The 18,570-nt window shown below is 42.3% G+C and overlaps 1 protein-coding gene across 1 annotated transcript; it reads right to left on the reverse strand.

Moving 5' to 3' along the window:
* Positions 1-15,249: 15,249 nt before the first annotated feature.
* LOC102260083 (thioredoxin-like) lies at positions 15,250-16,060 on the reverse strand. Its single transcript, XM_014530731.1, is given in 3 exon segments — positions 15,250-15,277; positions 15,704-15,802; positions 15,804-16,060. Coding segments are annotated over 2 exon segments (318 nt in total). The 5' UTR covers positions 16,038-16,060; the 3' UTR covers positions 15,250-15,277; positions 15,704-15,718.
* Between the last annotated feature and the right edge of the window lie 2,510 nt (positions 16,061-18,570).

Below are 18,570 nucleotides of genomic sequence, written 5' to 3' on the forward strand. Positions count from 1 at the left end.
CCGCGGGGCCACATACCCACCTGGCGGGAGCCAGCAGCCATGGCGGAGGGCGCTCTCCTGACATCCAGGTGGAGAGCCAAGGAGGACACAACACTGCTGATAATAATAGCTACTGTTTATCAACCGCTCACACTGTGCCAGGCTCTGTGTTGAACCCTTTGCGTGCGTTCATCCTCATGTCAGCCCTGTGAAGTCGCCACGATTGTTATCCTTATTTTTCAGAGGCAGCATTTGAGATTCAGAAAGGTCAAGCGACTTGCAGTCAGAAGGTGGTGAAGTCAAAAGGGAACCAGAATTTTCTTGACACCCTACCTGCTGCTATAAAGCTGTGACACCCACTGAGGCCGCGCCGATGTCAATAAATCGCTCCCCAGTAGAAATAAAACAGTAAAGAAGGAGTGTGGATGAGAAGTGTGAAGGAAGCACTGGTGGAGCACAGTATTTACTGCAGACTCCCTAGATAGCGGGACACTTGCCGGTTGTCACTCAGATTAGTGCCCCAGAGGCCATCGAGGATCATGAGGAGGAAGGTTATCATCTAGAAACCCTCTCATAGCACATTGTTTCAGGCAGAGATTTTAATTTATTGTAGCTGCTAACTATTGCACAGCTGACTGGAGATGCCCTCAAGTCATTAAAACTAAAGGTGTTGAAATCAAAATTTATTTTTTCATCCTTGTTATTGGCCTTCAAAGAACTTTCACTGGGGTGAAAAGAATCCTCTCAAAGCTAGCCCACGCACATGCGTATTCGAGTCTGGATGCAGCTCCACTTCATCCACCCCAGTGAACTGCACCACCATCTACTGGTTTGCTTCAGCCAGAAACCTCAAGATCATCTTTGACTACACTTTCACTTGACTTTAGGTGAATATAAATGTTTTCACTTTGTATTATGGAAAATTTAAAAATATAGACGAAAGGAGAAAGAACAGTTTAATGAACCCTAGTCATATACCTATCACTCAGTTTCAACAATTATCAACCTCTGGCCAAGAGTTTATTATTATTTGACAAATATCTATGATATATGAATCATGTAAACTAGGCCGGAATCCAAAGATGTATCAGATTTGACTGTAACCCAACCTGGAGGATATAACATCTGGCCTTGGTCCTTGATAGGTGAATAAGAGTTACCCAGAAAAAGAAACTTGTTCTTATTCATTCATTCTCTTTCAACAAATAATTATTACGTGTGAGGCACTGTCCTTGGTGCTAGGAACACATGAAGAAACAAGATTGTGTTTTTACCTTCTTGAAGCTTAAATAATGGGAAAGAGACATTAAGGTTAGGGTTAGGGTTAGGGTTAGGGTTAGGGTTAGGGTTATTACCAGTGGCATACAGGGAGCTTAACCAATCAGCAGTCAGTCGTTTTTAAAAAAAATATATTTTTATTGTTGATAATATTACAGATATCTCCCATTTCCCCCCCTTACTTCCCTTCCCCTTGCCCCTACCCATTCACCCCCAGGTCTTCACTACTGTATTGCCCATGTCCATGGGCTATGCATATCCTATATAGCCCATGGTGAATATAAATGTTTTCACTTTGTATTATGGAAAATTTAAAAATATAGACGAAAGGAGAAAGAACAGTTTAATGAACCCTAGTCATATACCTATCACTCAGTTTCAACAATTATCAACCCCTGGCCAAGGGGTTACCACACTCCTGGTAATGAAGGCATTACCAAAGGGTAATATGCAAATGGACCAAACAGCAGAATGACTGGTCACTAACGCACACTGACTACCAAGGGGCAGACACTCAATGCAGGAGCTGCCCCCAGCCCGCAGTCCCCAATCGCCTGATCAGGGCATGCCAGCCAACTTCTTGATCCCTTCCCCCTGGTGAGCAAGCTTCAATTGCCCGATGGTGAACGGGGAACTGGGAATGGGTGGCAGCGGGTGGCAGGGCTGGCTGCCAGCAGCTGGGGAAGATGGCCTTGATCTCAGGCCAGGCCTAGGGACCGTACCCACACATGAATTACATGTGCCGGGCCTCTAGTGTTGAATAAGGATGGTGAAAGCAGACATCCTGATCTTATTCCTGTTTTTAAGAGAAACGCTTTTAGTGTTTGCCCATTGGGCTCGATGTTGGCTGTAGCTTTTTTATATCTGGCCTTTATTATGCTAACATATGATCCCTCTATTTCCATTTTACTGAACATTTTTGTCATAAATGGGTGCTAGATTTTATTGAATGCATTTTCTGTGTCTATTAATATGATCATGTGACTTTCATCCTTCATTTTGTTTATGTGAAGTAACACATTTATTGATGTGTGAGTATTGTACCAATCTTGCATCCCCAGAATAAATCCCACTTGGTCCTGGTGTCTGATCATTTTAATGCATTGCTGGATCCAATTTGCTAATATTTTGTTGAGGATTTTTAGCATGTACATTCATCAGGAATATAGGCCTATAATTTTCTCTTTGTAATGTCTTTATTTGGTTTTGGAATTAGGGCAATTCTGGCCTGAAGAAGAAGAAGAAGAAGAAGAAGAAGAAGAAGAAGAAGAAGAAGAAGAAGAAGAAGAAGGAGGAGGAGAAGAAGAAGAAGAAGAAGAAGAAGAAGAAGAAGAAGAAGAAGAAGAAGAAGAAGAAGAAGAAGAAGAAGAAGAAGAAGAAGAAGAAGAAGAAGAAGAAGAAGAAGAAGAAGAAGAAGAAGAAGAAGAAGAAGAAGAAGAAGAAGAAGAAGAAGAAGAAGAAGAAGAAGAAGAAGAAGAAGAAGAAGAAGAAGAAGAAGAAGAAGAAGAAGAAGAAGAAGAAGAAGAAGAAGAAGAAGAAGAAGAAGAAGAAGAAGAAGAAGAAGAAGAAGAAGAAGAAGAAGAAGAAGAAGAAGAAGAAGAAGAAGAAGAAGAAGAAGAAGAAGAAGAAGAAGAAGAAGAAGAAGAAGAAGAAGAAGAAGAAGAAGAAGAAGAAGAAGAAGAAGAAGAAGAAGAAGAAGAAGAAGAAGAAGAAGAAGAAGAAGAAGAAGAAGAAGAAGAAGAAGAAGAAGAAGAAGAAGAAGAAGAAGAAGAAGAAGAAGAAGAAGAAGAAGAAGAAGAAGAAGAAGAAGAAGAAGAAGAAGAAGAAGAAGAAGAAGAAGAAGAAGAAGAAGAAGAAGAAGAAGAAGAAGAAGAAGAAGAAGAAGAAGAAGAAGAAGAAGAAGAAGAAGAAGAAGAAGAAGAAGAAGAAGAAGAAGAAGAAGAAGAAGAAGAAGAAGAAGAAGAAGAAGAAGAAGAAGAAGAAGAAGAAGAAGAAGAAGAAGAAGAAGAAGAAGAAGAAGAAGAAGAAGAAGAAGAAGAAGAAGAAGAAGAAGAAGAAGAAGAAGAAGAAGAAGAAGAAGAAGAAGAAGAAGAAGAAGAAGAAGAAGAAGAAGAAGAAGAAGAAGAAGAAGAAGAAGAAGAAGAAGAAGAAGAAGAAGAAGAAGAAGAAGAAGAAGAAGAAGAAGAAGAAGAAGAAGAAGAAGAAGAAGAAGAAGAAGAAGAAGAAGAAGAAGAAGAAGAAGAAGAAGAAGAAGAAGAAGAAGAAGAAGAAGAAGAAGAAGAAGAAGAAGAAGAAGAAGAAGAAGAAGAAGAAGAAGAAGAAGAAGAAGAAGAAGAAGAAGAAGAAGAAGAAGAAGAAGAAGAAGAAGAAGAAGAAGAAGAAGAAGAAGAAGAAGAAGAAGAAGACCCTGCCCAGGCCTAACGCCTCTGGCGAGTCATTAGCCCTGGGCCAGGGCACCCTCAGCTCCAAGCCACGGTGGCCATCAAGGATCGCTGGCTGGCTGCCCCCCGGTTCGGGCCGCCACCACCATCAAGGATCACTGGCTGGCTCTGCTCTGGGCCAGGGCACCCCCAGCTCCCCACCGACGCCGCCATCAACCATCGCTGGCTCAATGATCGCTGGCTGGCTCCTCCCTGACCCAGGCCTAAAGCCTCAGTCCGTGGCTTGGCGCCTATGTATGCAAATTAACCACCATCTTGGTTGGCAATTAATTTGCATATCACCCTGATTAGCCAATGGGAAGTGTGTCGGAGGTATGGTTAATTACCCTATTTGTCTTTTATTAGATTAGATTATTATTACTGCTTCAATTTCATTAGTTGTTATCAGTCTATTCAGGTTTTCTGATTTTTCCTTATTGAGTTGTGGAAGACTGTATGTTTCTAGGAATTTGTCCATTTCTCCCAGATTGTCCAATTTATTGACATATAGTTGTTCATCGTATTTTCTTGCAATCCTTTGTATTTCTGTGATGCCAGTGTTACTTTGCCTCTTTCATTTCTGGTTTCATTTATTTGGGTCCTCTCTCTTTGTTTCTTTTTAAAAAAATTAATTGATTTTTTATAGAAAAAGGAAGAGCAAGGGAAAGAGAGATATCAATGAGAGAGAAATATTGATCAGCTGTCTCCTGCACAACCCCCACTGGGGCTAGAGACCTGCACCTGGACATGTGCCCTGACCAGAAATCAAACTTGTGATCTCTGTGCATGGGACAACTCTCAAACAACTGAGCCACACCAGTCAGTGATCTCTTTTTATTTCTTGATGAGTCTGACTGAGGATTCATCAAAGAAGAAGACATATGTAATACTCTTTGTAATACTTTAAGCAATAAAAAAAACAAACCAGCCAAAACCGGTTTGGCTCAGTGGATAGAGCGTCGGCCTGCGGACTGAAGGGTCCCAGGTTCGATTCCGGTCAAGGGCATGTACCTGGGTTGCGGGCACATCCCCGGTGGGGGGTGTGCAGGAGGCAGCTGATCGATGTTTCTCTCTCATCGATGTTTCTAACTCTCTATCCCTCTCCCTTCCTCTCTGTAAAAAATCAATAAAATATATTAAAAAAAAAAACACCAACTCTTGATTTCATTGATGTTTTGTATTGTTTTTTACTCTTTGTATTTATTTATTTCCAATCTGAACATTATTATTTCCTTACTTTTACTTACTCTGGGATTTTAATGTTGTTCTTTTTCTAGTTCTTTGAAGTTTAGGGTTAGTTTGTTTATTTGAGATTTTTCTTGCTTCTTCATGTAGAACTGTAATGCTATGAACTTCCCACTCAGGACTGATTTTGCTGTGTCCCATAGATTTTTATTTTTTATGTGTTCATTTTCATTTGTTTACAGGTAACTTTTATTTCTTCCTTGATCTCACTGGTAACCCATTCATTGTTTAATGACATACTGTTTAGCCTCCATGTGATGGAATGATTTTTCAGTGTTTTATTGTAGTTGATTTCTAGTTTCATCCCACTGTGATTTGAGAAGATGCTTGATATGATTTCAATCATCTTGACTTTGTCAAGACTTATTTTGTGTCCTAACATATGATCTATTTTTTAGAATGTTCCATATGCACTTGAGAAGAATGTCTATTCTGTTGCTTTGAGATGAAATGTTCTGTAAATGTCAATTAAATCCATCTGGAATAGTGTATTGTTTTTGTCTGGAAGATCTAGCAAGTGATGTCAATGGGGTGTTCAAGTCCCCTACTATGACTGTATTGCTGTTGATCTCTTCCTTAAAGTCCATCAAGATATATATATATACTAGTAGCCCGGTGCACAAAAATTTGTGCATGGGCGGGGGGGGCGGTCCCTCAGCCCAACCTGTGCCCTCTCACAGTCTGGGACCCCTTGGGAGATAACTACCTGCTGGTTTAGGTCCACTCCCCTGGTGGCAGATGGCACACCCAATCCCGCAGTGTCTGCCCCGTCTCCCCCAGTCGCAGATGGCAGGCCCAGATTCCAAGCTGGGGTGGGCAGTGGCTCGGGATCGTGCTGAGGTCCCTGTGGATGTTCAGGCTCTGAAAGCGTAGTTTTTCTTTCTTGATTTTGTTTTTACTTCTTGAAATTGAAATGTGTTAAAAATATATATATATTTTTTTCTGCACCTTTTCGGGTCCCAGGGACCCTGCCACACACCAGCTGTCCTTTCCCAGCTCGGTGCTCCTCCGAGCTTTTCATGGAGGGGCAACCTTTTAGGTTGTGGGGTGCGTTGAGAGAAGCCCGGCTTTCTGAAAGCGAGTGTTTGATTTGGGGATTTATGGTCTGGCTGAGGAGCCCCCAGGGCCCACTCAGAACAGTGGGGCAGCCACAGTGAGTGACCAAAGAAACCAAAGAAAAGTTAGGAGACAATAAACGGTTCGATTTCTAATTCCGCACGTTGCAGGAGCCGAGGTGCGTCCGGGATTTTCCAGGGAGAGAGTGAGTGAGTGAGTGTCCACTGCCCCTCACACAGCTGGCCACTTGGAGTGTGACTTTCGCCAGCAAGGGCATGGATGCAGCCGCCTGGGCCTTGTTCCCACCTTTGCAGATGCATGTGTGTGTGTGTGGAGGGGGGAGAGGCAATTAGGACCAGGAGGTGGGTGCGTGCTCTGGCGGTCACGAGGTCAGCGAGGCCAAGGTGCACCGGACACGCAGGGGCCGCCACCCAGCTGTTGGGGCCAGCAGGGAGCCGCGGTGGCCACCTGCCCCCGGGGTAGCTGGGAGCCAGCGCTGCTCTGTAGCACTCTGCTTTCCCCACCCCAGGAGGCGCTGTTTGTCAAACTTGGCCGCCTTGGCAGGAGGCACCTGCCTGCATGTTCTCACCGGGAGAATTGTTCCCTTTGCAGTCCTTGGATCTGGGCTCAGGAACCTTAGCCTCACAGAATGATGGGGGGTGGGGTGGGGGGGGTGTGTGCAAAGAAATGGGGTCTGGGACCCATCAATGTCTGCATTTTACCTGTGAATCCCGCCAGGCCTCCCACCTTCCAGGGCAGGAGAGAGGAGGCTGCTGGTGCTCCCCATGCATTTGGGGCGCGGTGCCCAGTTACTTGCCTCTCAGTGCGAGCAGGACTCCGGCCTGGCTTGGGTTCAGTCACCACATGTCTCCAGAGGGCCCCTTGGCCACTGTCTCAGCACAGAGAGTGAAGCCACCTTCCCTGGGCCTGAAAAACCCACCCGAACCTGGCCTCTCCACCTTTGTGCGAAACTTCACAGGTTGGGGTGGCCCTTGCTTGCCCGGTCACCAATCCTGGGCAGGGGGGGCCAGAGAAGAGGCGCAAGCTGGCGGGCGCCTCTTCCCTGGCCCCCCTTGGTCTTCTCTGGTTGCCGATCCCGGGCAGGGGGGGCCAGGGAAGAGGCGGGCGCCGGCTTCTCCGATCACCGGCTAGGGACGGGCAAAGGCGGTCCCGGTTCTCTGATCCAGGGCCCTGCCTCCTGGCTCTTGCCTGCAGCCTGGGTTTCCGATCACCATCACCATCCTTCCCCTTTCGCCTCCCATCATTGTGCCTACGTATGCAAATTAACCGCCATCTTTGTTGGCGGTTAACCACCACCTTTCTTGGCAGTTAATTTGCATATCACCCTGATTAGCCAATGGGAAGCATAGTGGAGGTACAGTTAATTACCCTTTTTGTCTTTTATTAGATAGGATATATTCCTATAATTGGTAAATATATATTTACCAGGGAAATAGCATCTTGTTGGAGTGATCCCTTATTATTACATAATGTTCTTCTTTATTTCTTATTATGGTCTTTGTTTTGAAGTGTCTTTTGTCAGATATAAGTATTGCTATCCACCTTTTTTTTTTCATTTCCATTTGATGGAATATTTTTTCCCTTCCCTTCCCTTTCAGCCTGTGTGAATGTTATATTCTGAGGGTCTCTTGAGGAGAGCATATATATTGACCATGTTTTATTATTAATTCAGCTTCCCTATGTTTTTTGATGGAATCATATAATCTATTTACCTTAAGGGTTATTATTGATAGGTACTGATTTATTGCTATTTTTATTATTTATACCTATGTTCTTCTCTCTCTCTTTTTTCTTCCTATAGTAGTTCTTTTAACATTTCTTGCAATGCTTGTTTGGTGGTAATGAATTCCATTAGCCTTTTTTTCTGGGAAGCTCTTTATTTCACCTTCAATTTTAAATGATACCTTGCTGGATAGAATAGTCTTGGTTTCAGATCCTAGCTTTTCATTACTATAGATACTTTATGCCATTCCCTTCTGGCCTGTAGTGTTTCAGTTAAGAAATAAGCTGACAGCCTTATGGGAACTCCCTTGTAGGTAACATTTTCTCTCTCTTGCTGCCTTTCATTTCTCTCTTTATCTTTAAGGTTTACCATTTTAATTATGATGTGTTTTTGTGTGGGTCTCTTTGGTTTCATCTTGATTGGGACTCTCTGTGCTTCCTGCATTTGTGTGAATTTTTTCTATACCAGGTTAGGGAATTTTTCTGTCATTATCCATTCAAACAGGTTCTCTATCCCTTGCTCAGTTTCCTCTTTTTCTGAAATCCCTTGATGCAGATATTCTTACATTTAGAGTTCCTCGTTCTTTTTAACTCTTTTTGCTTCTGATTCGGCGTGTGGTTTTTTGGTGTTTTTTTTTTCTACCTTGTCTTTCAAGTCACTGCTTCACCCAACCTACTTTTAATTCCTTCCAATGTATTCTTGATGTCAGATAGTGAATCCTTTATTTTCAGCTGGTTCCTATGCATGGTTTCTATGTCATTTTTCATGAATTTGATCCTCTTTATAATCATTACTTTGAACTCTGTTTCTGATAAATTGCTTGTCTATGTTTTATTTTTTTTTTCCTCTGGAGAGTCCTCCAGTTCTTTTATTTGGGGTCTGTTTCTTTGTCTCCCAATTTTGGCTATCTCTTTGTATATATATATTAGAACTGCTATAACTCCCAGTCTTATTTGGATGGTCTTCTGTAGTAGGTGTCCTGTAAGACCCAGTGGGGCATTCTCCTTGACCTCCTGAGCTGGGTGATCTAGGAATGTCCCTTGTGTACATTATGTGGGTTTCAATTGCTATTGTCCCATTCTTTTAGTGGGCTTGACCCTCTGGCTGATTGATTGAGTGGCTTTACCCTGACCATGTCATGCAAATTATTGTACAGACACTTACAGAACAAAAATAAACACAAACCAAAAAGATCACACAAAAAATAAACAAACAACACAGAAACAAAAAAATTATAAGAACAGAAAAAAAGAGATAAAAAAGAATAATAAAAGACAAGAGACAAAAAAAATTGAGAAAAAAAGAAATTGAAAAGATAATGAAAGGAAAAAATGGTGAAGTAAATATATATATTTACTTTATGTAAAGTAAATATATATGAAATATAAAACATAATGTGTGTGTATATATATACATATATATATAATTACAAAGAGGAAAAGAAAAATGAAAAAAGTAAGAAAAGATAGAATAAAAAAGGAAAGAGAGAAATAACATATATGAACGAAAAGAGAGAAAAATAAAAATTAAAGAAAAGGTTTTCTTTTTAAAAAGTGAGGTTTGAACATGAGAAACATGGGCACCAGTGCCTGGCACGCCTGCCTGCTGATTAAAGAGTGAATTTCAAAAAAAAGTGAGGTTTGGCTCAGATGATTTTTGTGCCTGCTGTGATCACCCTTTGGATATGCTGTTTGTGAAGCTTGTTTGATATTGCTCCAATGTTGTCTGAAGCTGGCCACTTGGTGTGTAAGTCCTGGGTCTCCCAAGAGGTTTTCTGGTGCAAGCCAATGTCAGGTGCTGTACCTGCCTTGCCTTCCCCAACCTGTCCAAAGCTCTGCAGGGCAGAGTTCCTAGTAGTCCAGTAGTGGAACCTCTGGAGCCTAGAGGTTGTGTACTCTTTGGGTCTCACACTTTGAATATCCTTGCTCTGAGCTGCTCTCCCTTCCTTCACAGAACTGCACTCAGGGGGATATCTAGGACCTGAAAGAGGTCATTCAAACTGTCTCCTGTTAGGGGTGGTACCCTCTGTAGGAGGAGTGGTGGACACTTTGTCTTCTCCTGGAGTTGCACGGGCTGAACTAACTGGGGAGCTCAGATCTGCTTCTCTATAAGGCAGCCACAGAACCCAGCACATGCCTCTCTGTCTCCTGGACAGAAGCCTGCCAGGAGACACAGACACAAAACTCAGCTGTATGTTGGCACTCCAATCTCTCTGTATGCCTGGCTACTGCAGGGCAGGGTCAAAATTCACAGTTCCACTGAGGCTCACATGGTCCAAATGCGCAACTCCTGCATGCTGTCAAACTGAGTAGTACAGGCCCCAATTTTCCAGCCAGCACCATCTCCTTTGCCTCAGAACACAGCAGGACGGAGCAAACTGAGCAGTTCAGCAGATGGCAATAGCGGTACTACCCATGTGCTTGCAGTGGGCAAGATTGATCCTGTGGCCCTGGAGAAGCCAGACAAGGAGAGCAGGAAACAAATGTAGGTTGGTTTAGTGAGCAGGCTCCACTGTGGGCAGCAATTGTGCCTCAGTTAAATCAGGACCATCTGAAATGCTTCATTTCATATCCCAGATTTGTCCCACTGAGGGACATTTACCCACCAACTCATGTTCCTCATTGTTTGAAGTTTGCTTCTGGGACTTTCCTTGATTCCCCACGTGCCTCTGGCCTGCACAGTGCACAGGTAAGATACAGTGCTGTGGCTAGAGAATACCTTCTGGCAGAAAGACCCAAATGTTGAGGGAGAAAGTTCTCACTGTGGCTGGGAACTGCCCCCCAAAACTGTAGGTGACCTTTGGAGTGGACTGAGGAGTATATGCAGGGCTCCAGCAATGGTTCCTACTTCTGCACATGCCAGAATTCCCTGAATGCTCAGCTATGATCAGAGAAGGTAGTTGTGTTTACCAAGTGAATATTCAAATATTCTTTCCCTCTTATGCTCTAACTAAATGATGATCCTTATTTGTATCTTTTCTAAGATATAACCTTTAACCTAATTATTCATTTACACATTTTTTAAATCTGTGCAAAAATATTTCTGTCCTCATTCTGCAAACACTTGTTTTGAACCTAATTATCTGTGCTCTCCTCTCTCTTATGCACTGTCAAAGCAATTTACTTCAAATGAGCAAAGAGCTCCCGCTCACAGCTCATAGCCTTTGCCTTTGAACCTCAGAAAAGTAAACCAGAATATATTTCTCAACCATAGAGTTATAATGAGTTCTTTTTCAGAAGTTTGATAAATGTTTAATTATTTCAGATTTACATCATTATCTTTTGCATCTTCTATTAACAAAAGTAAAAATAAAATGTGCTTCTTTATAGATTACCCTGTTATTCATCAGCAAATATGAGGGCAAAAAATTTTATCACAGCAAATTCCATTGGTTTTATATTTAAATCATAATTGCCACTTTGTGAATGAGCTTATAGTAAAGTCCATTCAGAACTAGAAAAGTAAAATCAAACATGTACTTATAAATGTAAGTTATCATCTAGAAACTTATTTTATCTTTCATATTAGATACTTTTATTTTCTCCATCACTCATCTTATTATTACCCAGGATGGTTTATTAACCATAGATTTTGAAGACTGTGAAACAGGAATTTTAGGGGAACATAGGCAGGTTTAGGGAATTTTTAGAATTGGGGTCCATGGAAAAAACATAGGGTACAGACATACATTTCCATAACACAAGGAAGCCAGGTGCAGTTACATTTCCAGCTGCATTTACATAAGACAAGGAAGCAGCAATAGGTAATATTTTCATAAGAAAAGGGAACTGGAAGTAGCCAAAAAAAGGTCTATTTTACAAAATAAAAAAGAAGGAAGAAAGCCCAGAAGGAATAGGAGGACAAAGAGGGAGGAGGGCCTCAGGAGTCACTATAGGAACCAATTCGAAAGGGAATATTGACCAATCAGAGGGGATATCAGGACACAAGAACTACAACCTTTATAAACCATGAAAACAGGAAGTCGGTGGGACTCTTTCCCTCTCCCCACGTGGGAGTCTGCACTTGTTCTTCAATAAATTTCCACCTTTGCTATAATACCCTCTGTCCGTGGATTCATTCTTCAACTCCGGTGGACAAAGAATCCAGGTTCCAGTCCAAAAATTCCCTATCAACTGCACCACTGCATCAATTCTCAAAAGGTTTTCCCACCTGACAGTGACTTTTTCAATTGAATTATTATATCTAAGACTATTGGGGTAAAAACATGTGTGTTAGGTATTTGCAGACAAAATTGTTCAACTTCAGATATAACCAAAGTGCTGCATTTTCTTAAAGGTTGGAGGAATATCCTAAGGCCGTGGATGGGAGTGTATTGTAGGATCTCCTTTCTGATTCATATGTATAATGAACCTGTTTTTAAGTCACTGGCAACAAAAATAATATAATCCATAATTATGTCTCAGAGAGACTCCAGTGATTTTTGTGGCAGGACTCAATCTCCTGTGAAGATTTGAGAAACTCACGCAGAATACGGTGAGCCCAGCATCTATCTATATAAGCCTAAGCAATCGTCGCAACTGAAGGGACGACTGAACAGGCTGTGTAGGGCGACCAGGCTGGCAGGGGGGTTAGTGAGGGGTGACCAAAGGACCGAGCAGCAGGCTGCATGGGGCAACCAGGCCAGCGTGGGGGCATTTGGGGGCATCCAGGCCGGCGGTGGGCGGGGGGCAGTTGGGGACGATCAGGCCAGCAGGCAGAGGCAGGCAGTCAGGTGAGCAGTTAGGAGCCAGTGGTCCAGGATTGTGAGAGGGATGTCAGACTGCCAGTTTAGGCCCGATCCCTGGACATCCCCCGAGAGGTCCTGGATTGGAGAGAGTGAAGGCTGGGCTGAGGGGACCCTCCTCCCGGCCTTGCACAAATTTTGTGCACTGGGCCTTTAGTCTGTTACAGAAGAACATATATCCAGACTCTTTTTAACAGACAAGAATGACCTTATAGAGAAGGAGGGAAGAGAGGAATAACAACAAGAAGACTATATCGATCTATTACATACTTTCTGGTTATTGTTCTAGACTCCAAGTGTCTCCCCAAAGGGAAGAATCACAGGGATAATTTATGTGCCTATTGAAAGTAATCTTCTATGCATGAGTGGCTGAAGAATTATTATTTATTTTCCCTCCATCATTACAGGTCTCCCAGGGGTTATACAAATAACCAGCATCTTCTTATCCTAAACACTAAGCCAAGGTTGAGATATGAGCATATTAAAATCCAGTTTAAAAAATAATTTTATTTTACCAATGATCTCATTTATTAATTGATGACTGCCTTTTAAAGCCTTCAGGGGAAGACATAAACTTTCAAATCTTTTCTCTGAGAGTTAAAACTTTCATTTAAGGATTCCAGATGGGCCAAATTTAAATATTAAAGTTCAAATGCTTTAATCACCAATAGATGAAGGGAATTTTACACAGTTTTGTTCCACATTTGCCACCCAGTAGTTCTTCAATCCCAGCCAAATTGGGCACCAGTTTAAATTAGATTTACTTATGGGACCCTTAACAATCACAATCAACAAAGGATATTAAGGAGTTTAGGAAATAGGTCTATTAAATGACAATTAAAACTGTTAGCCTGCCAGAGCTAATTTTCAGTTAATTTGACCCCTGCAGACAGTTGTATTAAACTGTTGTAAACAAAGAAGTCTGCTTGAACATGCAAGCTAAAATCTGATCCTGATTGTTAAGCCCTGGTAATGGCTATGCTTTATGTTCATGTTAAGATTTCTTCAGCTGTTCCTCTGAATAAGTGACTTCAAAATCACTTCCTACACAACTACTTAAGTCTTCCTAAAAGTCCTAACATTTTCCAGAGAATAATCTAGCTGGACTTTTTCAGAAAAGTCAGCAGAGGTCCTGGATAGTGGCTGGCTTTTCCTTTTTGTATGAAGTCTCACAAAAATTCTTATGACTGGGTGCTCTCATCCTGGTGCAGAGTAAACAGGGCTTTTCATCTAGAACGGTGGTTCTCAACCTATGGGTCGCCAACCTGTGGGTCGCGACCCCTTTGGGGGTCGAACGACCCTTTCACAGGGGTCACCTAAGACCATTGGAAAACACATATATAATTACATATTGTTTTTGTGATTAATCACTATGCTTTAATTATGTTCAATTTGTAACAATGAAATTGGGGGTCACCACAACATGAGGAACTGTATTAAAGGGTCGTGGCATTAGGAAGGTTGAGAACCACTGATCTAGAATGTGCCTGAAATTGGCCATCAAAAGTCTTAGATTATCCATAACCTTTGATATAGTATTTTTACTTCCAGTTTATATACTGAAGAAAAAAATCAGATATTTGCACAAAGATATATGAACAAGTGTGCTTGTTGCAGCATAGGATGTAGGCAAAACATAAAGCAAGTTTGTTTTGGTATTTCCTCCTGCCTCATTCTTTTTAATCCTCCCCATATGCCAAATCACCTCTTTCTATCTTAGAAACTTTTGCAGTTTCACTTCCTACCAGGCAATTACCTGAGAGCTGTGCCCACCACGGGGCCTTTCTGCATCAAATCTACCTATATGGTAATGTAAGAAATCTGTAAAAAATGTTTGTTAGTTTATTTGAGCCAAACTGTCAACAATTGCCAGAAAGCAAAATCTTCTTGAGAAAGGCAATTTTGTAGCTTATTTTATACGTTACAATCAAAAGACAAGAAGTAATGGGTTACATTAAAGTAATGGTAGATTAGGGAGTTGGAGAAAGCAAAGCTGGGAAATATCTGAGTGGATAAAAAGTAAAAAGATACATCTTTTACATTAAGTGGGTACAGGATAGTTAATAGTGTCCAATTAACATGATAAAAATAATAATGAGAAGATTTGTAGTCTCTGCTCTGGTGCATTGGTTGTGGCCTGGGGATCTGGAAAAAGGGGAGTTAACCTGACAGTCCAAAGGTATATTATCATAGATGCAAAAAGACAATGCACAGGCTCAGATAAGGTAAAGATTGACTTTTGTCAGGTAAGTTCTAACCTGCCATGAACTGCTTTTAGTTTAAAAGTTTTAATTTCATACCATCCTTGGTGGTTACTTCAGGTCTCTGAGTTTGCAAGGCAGCCATGCAGGCCTTCCCTGAGCTTGTCAGGTTAGCATGTGGCCCCTTTTTGTCCACATTCATGTCCCCCATACCCTCAGGATAATATTCTTCAGTCTGCCAGGCTAAAAAATCAGATACACTTTTTATACTGGAGTGTTAATAATGAGTAAGGTAACCCTCTACTGTGTAATATTTTATATTTTACCACAAGACCTTCCTTGATTCTGCTTTCAATGAAAAATGGTATTAACATGGAAATTTTAGGTCCAAAATAACCCAGTAGTTGGGTTTTTTTGTTTGTTTGTTTTTTGTTTTGTTTAATTGGCCACTTTTCATTTATTTTGAAAGCTAGTCAAGACACCAGACAGTTTTAAAAAGGGTAGAATTAATATTTTATTGTCATTTATAATCAGATGGTAGTTGAATCTATAGTCTCTATACATGATCTATTTTTTTTTTTGTAAATAAAAAAAAATTACAAGAGCCAATGTGTTGAGTGTTTCCTTCCCACGTCCCACGTGGATCAGGGTTCAGGAACTGGAAGCAGAGCCGCACACAAATGAAAATGAAAAGACAAGAGATAATTTGGGAATATTGGGGGACCGTCGGGCAAGTCCAACTCAAGGGGAAGGACTTCCTCCTGTGCTCAGGCCTCACCAAGCTTTTATTGATCTGGGATGCACTCCTAGCATAGCCCTTAGGCAGGTGACCCCTGGCAACAGGCAGACTAGCACATCAGCAAGGATTTACATAATAATAATAAATGGGGAAGTTGCTTCAGCTACCACTGTCTGGACAAACAGAGGTGGCGCCTAGCTCAGACCTTTGCTAGGGCTTCAAAGGCACCCAGCCTTCGGGGGTTCTCTGTCTATGCTTATCAGATAGTGAAGGCAATAAACAGTTTCCCACACCAATGGCTGGTTAACATGATTAAATTAATTCATTGATGGTGGCTTCGAGTTTTTCCTTATTAGCGCCAGAAAACTCACCCATCTTTTGTCCTTTTTTAAAAAAACTGCAAGGTTGGCATGCATTTCACTTCACACTCTGCAGCAACATCCTGATAGTCATCCACATCTACTTCAAGGAACACCGCATTGGAATACTTTTCAGAGAGGGAATGAAAGAAGCGCTTGATCATTTTGCAAGGCCCACACCACGTGGCAGAGAAGTCAACCACTACCAGCTTATCTCCTGCACTGTTCAAGGCTCCCTGAAAAGCATACTTGCTCTCGATCTGCTTCACCATTTTGGCAGCTGAGGTCTGACCAGTGACCGTAGGAAGCGATGGGAATGGATGAAAAGCTGCAGACCGAGCTCCAGTAGTTGTTTTTATTGTTTAAAATATTTTTTCAGTGTATGCATGTGTGTATACTGTTATGCCCAGATTTCAAGATCCCCAAAGACCACACCAGGAGCCAGCCAGTCCAATGCAAAAGCAGAAGGTCCTTTATTGAGCTAGCTAGCTCGACTCCCCCTCCTGGCCCACGCAGTGGCAGGAAGCAGAGTGAAACCCCCTGGGAAAAACAGGGTTTTAATAGGGGGGGGGGGGGGGGGGGGGGGGGGGGGGCTGACTGTGGGCCCTGCCGATTGGCCAGGCGCAAGTCGGGTCTTGTTACACAGGATGTGGTCATCTCTATGGCGTGCACGTCCCTTGATTGTCATTGGTTAGTTTAAATCCCGGGCATGGCCAGCAGAGGCCTGGGCTTCCGGGAAGAAGGTAGCACATGGCTGCTGCCCCAACATGGAGGATACGGGCAAGATGGAGGGCATAGCCCTCGCCCTTTTATATACATCTTTGTTTATTCTTTATTTTATTATGAAAAGATATTCATGCTTATTATGAAAATGTGGGAAAGAAAAAGTAAAAGGAAAATAAAATGAATCCATTTTGCCACCATGCAGAAATTTTATTTTAAAAATTCTATTGTGTTTCTCTCCAGTCATAATAATGTTATCAGGGAAATTGAGTAGACTGTAACAACACAAACTGCTGAGGTTGGAGTCCTTACAATATCTCAAGAAAAACAGTATTCTGAGACACAGGGGAGGATGAATGATTTTTATTTGCATGTAATTACATCCCTGGGTTTCAAAAGTTCCATTGCCCTTAATAAGTTCCTAGAAGAAGTGTAGCTGGGGATTCAGCAAATCTAAAGGCAAAGTTAGTATCCAAAGTCTCTATTCCATGTTGCAGCCAGTTCCAGTTCAGCATCAGACTAGTTATCTGATGTTGTCCATTGTGTGTGGAGGTCCACATGGCCATGGGCCATGTGAGGAAACATGAGGGAGGCAAGAGAGCATGCACCAAGCAACAAGAGTCCCAAGGATAGCCAAGAGCAACCAAGAGCACAAGAGAAACCAAGAGAGTGAATTACTTTGTTCAGGGGATTAAATACCCAAAATGTTACACCCTTGCAGTGGCCATGCCTATTCTGACCAATGGTCTGTTCCCAGGAGTGACTGACAGGAAAATATCTTCCTGATGTCATTCCAACTTTACTAGGCATGTGTCTATCTACCCTCTCTTGGACCCCTGGGGAGTATAAAGTTGTAGCTTCCTGGTGAAGCTACTGAAATGGCATGTCTATAATATTTGGTCTTCTTTTTGCTCTTTTTCTGATGTTAATAACGAGGTTAATTACAATGGTGCCATTACCTCCAGAGAAAAAAAGGAATCTCATTGTATTCTTACAAAGGAGAAATGGACGTAGTTCCCCATCTTCTTGTAACTGCTTCAGGAAAGAAAAAAAAGACATGAGCATACTCCTTGAGGGAAAGCCTGCTGGGTCCTCCATCCACAGAGTTTCAAGGGTGAAGATTTTAGGGGAGATCCCAGGGGAAGATCTCAATAGAATATTTAGAAACTCTCCTGGTGTGTCCATTCAGGGTTGTGGTCTCTACTGATTTGTTGGCCAGCACCAGGGGAGGGGTAATTATTCCATGCAGCTAATTCTGATGTCAGCTGGGGCTGGTTTTATTGCTTATCTGGGCCTGGAGTTGAAATACAACTTGAGGCCTAGATGTTATCTCTAAGGAGGGAAGGTCAGGGGGGTCCAAACCACAAGACCACCAATATGCTAGGGGAGGAAAAGTCACCCTGAAGGCAAGGCCCCCCCCCTATAATTCATTGTCCCTTGCTAGGCACCTGTGGTTTTTCACCTTGGTGACCTTCTATATCTGGCCCATTGTCCTTTCTCTGCTCATATCTGTCTAACTGCCTGTAATACTTTGACTGGGGAACTCGCAGGGCAGGGGCAAGGAGGCAGAACTCTGTATCCAGGACTGTAGCTTCAGCCAGTGTCTGCCCCTGCTCTTCCTGTCCACCCCTGCCATGTGCCCACAAATTTCAAGTCTGCTGAGAACAGCACACTATTAAGGCAGAGACACAGGTGAGACTGTTAAGAGCAGAAATAGAATATTGGAGACTAGCTATATGTTATAAGAAATATTAACCATGCTCTGTTAACCCTGATCGTTTTGTTCTAATTAAAGAAAGCACATTCTAACCTGGCCAGGAGTTGTATGCCCAGGGACCTGGGAGTCAACCTTTTGACCTGGGAGTCAACCTTGCAATATGGGCCTTTCTCTTTAGAAAGCTGCCTATTATCATGGAAAGATTAACAACCTTGTTGCCCGAACAATGGCATCCCGCCTCCAGCCCCCAGCCCACATTGCCTACTTTCCTGCACCTGTAATATCGATATTGCATGCCCATTCTTATTCCCTTTGCCTACTTCCCCATGTATTCTTTGTCCTACCCAATATAAGCAGCTGGCTGG

This window comes from Myotis brandtii, unplaced genomic scaffold (genome assembly GCF_000412655.1).
Source record: "Myotis brandtii unplaced genomic scaffold, ASM41265v1 scaffold77, whole genome shotgun sequence".
Lineage (NCBI taxonomy): Eukaryota > Metazoa > Chordata > Mammalia > Chiroptera > Vespertilionidae > Myotis > Myotis brandtii.